This window comes from Ursus maritimus, unplaced genomic scaffold (genome assembly GCF_017311325.1).
Source record: "Ursus maritimus isolate PB19 unplaced genomic scaffold, ASM1731132v1 scaffold_14, whole genome shotgun sequence".
In the NCBI taxonomy this organism is placed as follows: domain Eukaryota; kingdom Metazoa; phylum Chordata; class Mammalia; order Carnivora; family Ursidae; genus Ursus; species Ursus maritimus.
In genome coordinates, this window is record NW_024423786.1 from 7,986,760 (window position 1) to 7,994,518 (window position 7,759).

The window sequence follows — 7,759 nt, forward strand, 5'->3', positions numbered from 1 at the left end:
GAATAAAAGCGAGTCGGTGGAGCCTGGCACAGAGTGGGGGTTCAGGTAGCCAGTGCTTTCAGGAAAATGGGTGTGCCTGGGGTTTTGAGGGAACCTGGGTGAACGAAAAGTGAGGACACTGGGTTTAGTTCTTGCCTTCCAGGGTTTGAAATTACTCATCTCTTTAGGCCCCTGATTCTTCAGCTGCTGAGGACAATCTCTTATGCTCTGATACTCAGCTCTCTCTAAATGAAATTTTAACTCTTCAGTTCTGAAGAGCTGAATTGTTTTAAGGGCTGCCTCTTACTACTTAACAAGGACCAGACAATGTGAGGTGCTCAGGAGGGAGGACTTTTTTTTTTTTTTTTAAACAAAGGAGCTTTAAAAAAAAAAAAAAATACTTGCTCAGAAGTACGATTCACCATCCTGGCTGGTGGGTGAGAGTAGTTAAAAATATATGCTAGTTATCTTTAAGGCCTTTTGGTGACCTGGTATGAAACTACCAGGAAACTTTTTTTCCTGACTCTGTGTAGCCCTCAGCCATTGATTTAGGGAATTCAATGTAACAGCTACTTTATGTTGTAGATCGGCAGCCTGGTAGAGTGGAAAGCTTTGTGAGTTGGAAATTAACAGGTGGGGCTCTTTTTCCAGCTCCGCCTTTAACCAGCTCTGAAACTTCAGCAAGTGCTCCCTCTTGTCTGGACTCCTTCAGTTCCTTAGTTATCAGACCGCTCCCGTTAATTCTGCCCTTCGTCCTTCCCAGTGCACATGTGAAAGCGCTCTGTAACCTAGACAGCTTGGCAAGAGTAGGAGACACTTTATCTTTCTTACTTGCCTCTGCAGACGTTGGAGCTTCACTTACTAGGGAGTCTCAGATTTTATGAAAGAATCTATGCTTACTTGATAAGTACCTTTTGAACTGCTTTGCACCTGTCCTCTTCCAATGTCCACCTTTCTGAAAAGTCAAGTCAGACTTTATACCTGCAGGGCTTGTGCTAGAAAAAGATGAAATGAGGGAAGTGGTAAGAAATATCAGTTCCAAACTGAAACCTCCCTTTCAACCCTTTTCTATCCCCAGAATTTAAAGAGAGTAGTGGTTGAGCAAAGTAAAACTGTTTTCGTTCACTTATTCAGCAAGCAGTCACTGAGTTCCTTTTGATTGCAAAGCACTGTGCAGGGTGATTTGAAAAGATTCAAAACTGTGAATGACACAGACCCTGGGTCTAAGGAGCTCCCCTTCTGGTTGAGAGAAGAAAGGGTGTAAACAGTGTTGTAGACATTCAGTGCTTCAGATATTCAGAGGAGTCCAGCTGGTTGGGGAATCTGGGAATCTTCAAGAAGCGGGGCATAATTTGAGCTGGACCTCAAAGAATGAGTGGGAGGGTGATGACCATGGCATCTGTGTTCCAGCCCCATAAGCTGCTCAACCCAGGATCCCATTAGGTGACAGCTTAGAATCTGTCATAAATGGTGGACCAGGGAGCAGTCCATCTTGAATCAGTTCTCCAGGTCTTAGGTATTAATTATCTGATAGGCCCAAAATTGCCTGTGACATCAGAAGTTCCGTGGTCCAGGAAGGGAACAACAGCCATAGATCCCCCAGCATCCCTCTTCACCCTCAAAGTGGTGAAGACTGGTTGCCATTCTCCCCTCTGCTCATGTTATTCCCTCTGCTTGGACTAGACCTTTTTTCCCCTGTGCCACCTGGCAAATTCCTTGTCTTCTAAGCCCCAGTTCATGTCTACTACCAGCAGCTCCTCAGGCCACTATACTACATGTAAACTGCTATTAAAGTACTTATCTTTCCATGTTAGGGTTACTTATGTACAAGATTTTCAGGGGCAAGAATACTTATATGTGTCTATATCTCCTGGCATGGTGCTTGGCAAGAAGAAGGTACCTAAAGTAAATGTTTAATGAGTGAACGAACAAATGCAGTCAAGAACCTTGGTAATGAACGGTAGTTTTAATAAGATGATTGTATTCTGCCATTGTTTATTTACCAGCTGTATCTTTGGTTCTAGGTGTCAGTAATTAACACTGTGGACACCTCCCATGAGGACATGATTGTAAGTATTCCTTTAGCCTTCCCTTACGGGCTATGGATGTGGCCATGTCAGTGCAGGGGAAGCATTTCTGTTGATCATTTGTGAATCCAATGTGGCTCTGCACCCTTGAATCAAGCTGTAGCCTCGGCATATGGTCATTCTCCCAGCAATGCCTGCCACATTGGCAGGGCTATGGCATTCTGGTCACTCTCTGGTGGGAGGAACCTAGGAATGGTTTTTGGCTCAAGGCCCTCAGTCTTCAGGCCAGCAAAGTAACCTGCTCTGGGACAGAAGCTAAGCTGATGTGAACGTTTGACAATAGTCTTCCCACCTGCCTTCCCCATGGTGCCACTGCTTAGCCCCATTGGAAAGGGAGCTGGAAAAGAGAGAATGGGAAGATACCTCAGTACAAGGGCAGAGAGCAGGCACAGTGAAAGCCCAAAACAGAGCCAGATAGGACCACCACAGACAGTGTGCCAGGCGAAGCCCTTTGAACCAGAAGTCATTAACTCGGGGCGTTTCCTGGGAGACAGCCATGGGGCTCAGTATCAGAGGACAGGGCCGTGGGAGAAGGTCCAGAGGTTAAAGTCTCCAGCAGCAAAGAGCAGACTCTGCTTCATGCAGGGCCAACCAGTCTAGGCAGCCTTTGAGCAAGACCCTGGTCAGTCAGCTTACAGCATTGCATCTCAGGGCTCCTGCCCACCAGCAGTTGCTTTTTGTCTTCTGAGAGGTTGCCTGGTCACAATTGTATACGTTTCCTGAATGCAGTCATTTAAACACACCTTCTTGGAGACCGTGGTACGTCGGGTAAGAAAATCCAATCTGAGACCCCCTAGCCAACTTCTTAACTCTTCTGAGCTGGCCTTGATTTCCTCATAGCTAAAATGAGAAAAATAATGGATATGCTACCTGTGTAGTTTGGGTTTGAGAAACAGATGAGGCAAAGTAGCAGTGGCTGATGTCTGCATGTTCAATAAGTGTCAGACCCCATACCATATGCTTTTCAGTCATTGTCTCATTGAACCTTCATAACAACCCTCAAAGCAGATGCCACCATTAGCCCCATTTAAAGAGAAGGAAACTGAGGTTCAAGGAAATTATGTAATTTTTCCTACAGAGCAGGTAAGGTAAGAAGATAGGGTTTAAATCTTTTAGGTACTATGCCCTACTTCCTCCCGAAGTGTGTGATAGCACTCTGCAGGAGAGGTACTTAAGGAATCGAAACACTTTTACTGCCTGTCTTCCAAGAAGCTAAGACCTAGACTAGTGGAGGGGGTTGACTTCCAAAGAAGAATCAGGATGTTTTTCTCAGGTAGGGAGGTAAGGAAGGAATGTTGAAGCAAACAGAATAACTGCTTCTGTTGAAAGGATAGTTTGTTCTGGAATACCATAAGAGTAACAGCTGATAGTTCCTAAAATTCCCAAAGTAAGACAGTTGAGGAAGGTGCCATCTGTTGGAATGGGCAGCAAATAGGAAGGACCAGGATGTTCAGTGGGGCAACAGGCATTGTGGCTCAGAGGAACAAGATAGACAAGAGCTGTAGGCAGGGACCAGCCCTAGGTCTGCATGGCCAGTCAGCATTGAGAAGGTCGATTCATCAGTGGTGGGACTAGTGACATTTAAGGCATGGGTGGAGAGTCTGGGGTACTGGGCATAATACTAGCAAAAAGGACTAGTACAAATCCAGGAACAAAGATCCACAAAGGATCTAGGGCGATGGGTGGAGGAAGGAGCCCAAATGTCTGAATAGAACCTTGTGTCCAGGCCAGATGTGCATTATGGAGGACCTCTCTAGGCCCTACAGGCACTCAGAGGCTGCTCCTTTGTGTCAGCATTAGCCCTGGGTTCTGGGGCTGAGCTGAACCTCCGGGCATCTTCCCCAGTAGCCCACAGAGCCTCAGAACATGGTGAGGCCTGAGGAAGGAAGAAGAAAAGGAAGGCTAGCTAGCCATTGTTTTGTCTCCCATACGTACCCTACAAAATAGGATTGGAAACACTTCCCCTGTGTATGTAAAGGGTCTGAAAACAGCTAGGTTCTTTTGTCCCTTTCAGAACGACATTGCCTGTCAGAGAAATGGAATGTCGAGATGCTAGCTTGTTGCCTGATAGTGATGCTCCTTTGAGGTTAGATTAATTTCAGGTAAACTCTGGTCCAGACTAGATTCTGTCCTGGTGAGTACCCCACCCCACCTGACCCCACCCCCGCCCGCCCAGCCTGCAGGCTTCCCAAGCTATGCTCCCTTTGCAGCACGACGCCCAGATGGACTACTATGGCACCCGCCTAGCAACCTGCTCGTCAGACAGGTCCGTCAAAATCTTCGATGTGCGAAATGGAGGACAGATCCTCATTGCCGACCTCAGGGGGTGAGTGCAGCCCAGTCTGGGTGAGATCTCAGAATGGTTGGGCTTTTCGGACATGGCAGGAAAAGCTGAGAACCCAGATCCGAGGAGCCCCACAGTGCATTTAGCAGAGAGGACACCCGGGTCCCAGCCAGGCACCTGTCCTCAGCAGACATCCCAGGCTGATGGATCCAGGAATGAATCCCAACTTTGCTTCCCAAAAACCCACCAGAAGACCTTGGGTAAGAGTCAGTCTACCTCTTGAAGACTTCACCTGCTCACCCTCAGAAGGGGCTGTCGTTGCCTCCCCTCGGGTGGTGCCCGCTCACAGCGTGCCTTCAGTAGCTACTGCTGCTTTTACAGTGGAAAAGAACTTTTTCTTTTTCTTGTTTTTTAAGTGCAGCCAACATGATCTAAAGTGTCAAAGGCAATACTGTAAGAATAATGTTAATGTAAGAATGCCTTAGTAATTACATAAGTCCTATAATTTTGCCTATTTGCATGTCCACGGCGGATACTCAGTGAACATTTACAAAGGTTTGATTCCCCCTCTTCCTACCAAGATTCTTGAGATCCTTGCTCATTTTTATGGCTATACCTCTACTGCTTTCCCTCAGTCCACTGCCTTTCAAATAAATAGTTCTTAACCTGGGTTCCCCACATCTCTGAGGGTTCTTTGGATAGAATTCAGGGGCTGGTGAACTGGGGCTGAGAAAAAAAATCACATCTTTATTGTCAGTGACTCAAATATTTAGCATTTCCTTCAATGATGGATATAGGCTAGAAACCACAGTAGCATTCAGAGCACCTGTAACTTTGTTACCAAGAGAAAACACAGATATCTTTATATCACATTCCATTTATAGCTGTCTCAAAAATAGCACTTAGGCTTATCACTAATTTGAAATGAGAGTGGTTATTAGAGCTGCCATTAGAGTTTGTTAGTTAATGTGCTGACAGAGAAGCACATGTATCACTATATTATAAATCCGTCTTTAACATTTCACTCAGTGTATTTATTTCATTATAATTGGGCTTCCTTTATAATCCTAGCTCTGTGTATTGTATCCATTATTCTGAGAAGGGACCAAAGCCTTCAGCAGACACACAGGAGAAATTAAGAACCCTGACAAGTAGGAGCTCAATACACGTTTGTTAACTGAATTAAGGCATAACTGAGTAGCCATTTAGGGAGAGGGGTGTAGAAGAAGTTCCCCTCTTTCTGAGTGGGAAGTGTCAAAAATGGAGTAACTGAGGGGTCACATGCTACTTTCCCTGTGCAGCAGTAGCAGCTCTGGCTGTGCAGAGAGCTGCCTCCTGCCAGCACTGGCAGAGGCGGTCACATCTGCTGTCACTCGGTCCTTTCTGCCCTTTTCTTAGGCTGAAAAGATGTGCAATATTGGATAAAAAATTCACACCCCCTTCTTTTTTTGCTCAGTTAAAACTATGCTGGTTGTAGGACATTGTCATCTTCTGAGGGGTTCCTTGGTGGCTCCTTTGTGAGGCCTGGGAATTGTCCCAGCCAGAGGGAGGAGGACACTTTGAGTATCTGGAGCCCTGGGTTGGAGGAGTGAACAGGGAGCAGCAATACCAGCTGACAGGCATGAGTGTTTTTTTTCTTTTCTTGTGCCCAGCACTGTTCCAAGTTTTTTATGTGAGTTATCACCTCTGTTTCCCCTCCTGAGCTCACTATGAAAGACGTCTCGCTGATCTCTCCATTAGGAGACTAAGGCGTAGAAAGGACATGGCCCTTGCCTAAAGTCAGACAGCTAATAAATGGAGAGTGGGGGTGAAAGAGCCTGGGCCGTCCCCTCTGCCATGTCACTTCTTGTGTGTGGGTGCCCACCCTTGCCTGGACCTGAGGGACGGCCGCAGTACATAGCCCAGCACCAGTATGCGCTCAGATAGTACTTAGCAGGTGAATGCGTAAAGATCACAAGAGCAGAGGAGAGACGTGCCCTTGAACAAATTAAAAGAGTAGTGCAAGTATGAAACAGTGCCTGCTCAGAAGTTAACTGTCTGGAAGGGTGAGTAGCGATTCACTCTACAAATACTTCCTGAGAACTTGTGGGTGCAAAGCTTTGCTTGATCGGTGCACAGATGACTGGTCTGAGAGGCTTCTCCGGGGGATGGCAGAGGTAGGTGGTGCTGGCTGCAGCGTGCGACGAGGGAGGGTTGTGTCAGGTCGGGACAGAGAGGCTGACTTAGAGTCCTGCTTTGTTTTCAAAGCCTCTGTGACCTCTGGGCCTCAGGATCATCAGTGCCCCACAAAGGCCTCTCTTGGCAGTGACTTCTTATAGGTCTCCCTTATGAAATTCTCGGGCAGCTCTGTCCTGAGATGCTCTATCTGCCTGCCAAGAAAGCCAGTCAGTTGGGTCCAGAGTAGGAGCTGGCGGAGCACCGCAGCTTCCTGTGAGCCGTCTGAGCAGCCTCTGACCCTGTTCCCTTATAGTCATGAGGGTCCTGTGTGGCAAGTGGCCTGGGCTCACCCAATGTATGGCAACATCCTGGCATCCTGCTCCTATGACCGGAAAGTCATCATCTGGAAGGAGGAGAATGGCACGTGGGAGAAGACGCACGAGCACACGGGACACGACTCCTCAGGTACAGCAGGTGTGGCAGGAGCAGGTGGGCGGGGCATTGCAGCCTGGCTGCGGAGCCCATGCCCTTCCCCTTGGGTTTGGTTGGCTTTTCTGCTGTCTATCCACAGCAGAGGTAAGGCTCTAAGACCTAAAGCCAGTCTAAAGCAAAATAATAAAAGGAAAAAACACAGTGAGGTTTTTTAAAATTTTATTCATTTTAAGTACTGGTCTTTATTCTCAGATTATTGTCTACTCTACTTTTTTTTCCTAGTTTTAATTTATTTTTATTAACATACGGTGTTATAGTCGTTTCGGGTATATATTATGATTCAGTATTTCTATCCATTATTCCATGCTCATCACAGTAAGCGTACTTTTAATCCTCTTTATGTTTCACCTCGTCCTTCTTTTTGTTAGGGTAGACTGTAGTTTATGAAATTATGATATTCATAGGTAATGGGTTTTTAAAATCTCCTTAACTTCCTCCTGGTGATCCCTGCAATTTTATTTTAAAAATTTCGTAAAACGGTAAACCTGGGAAATCAAAGTCGGCTAACTGTGCTTCCCTCCTTCCTGCAGTAAACTCTGTGTGCTGGGCCCCCCATGACTACGGCCTCATACTGGCCTGTGGGAGCTCGGATGGGGCCATCTCCCTGCTGACGTACACCGGAGAGGGCCAGTGGGAAGTGAAGAAGATCAACAACGCTCACACTGTAAGTCCAGACCTTGTCTGTGGGTAGAGGGTAGCTCTGCTGCCTTGCCATGTGTCCTGGAGACTCCCTAGAGCGGTGGCAGGAGTAGCGTCACTG

General features: G+C 46.8%; 1 protein-coding gene across 2 annotated transcripts in view; it reads left to right on the top strand.

The window, feature by feature from the left end:
- The window catches only part of SEC13 (SEC13 homolog, nuclear pore and COPII coat complex component), a 33,401-nt gene that overhangs the window by 770 nt on the left and 24,872 nt on the right, over positions 1–7,759 (top strand). For both annotated transcript variants that reach the window (XM_008697888.2, XM_008697889.2), the window contains exons 2-5: positions 2,004–2,048; positions 4,277–4,392; positions 6,821–6,972; positions 7,530–7,663. In XM_008697888.2, coding sequence (XP_008696110.1) covers positions 2,004–2,048; positions 4,277–4,392; positions 6,821–6,972; positions 7,530–7,663 — 447 coding nt within the window. The remainder of the gene's footprint in view (positions 1–2,003; positions 2,049–4,276; positions 4,393–6,820; positions 6,973–7,529; positions 7,664–7,759) is intronic.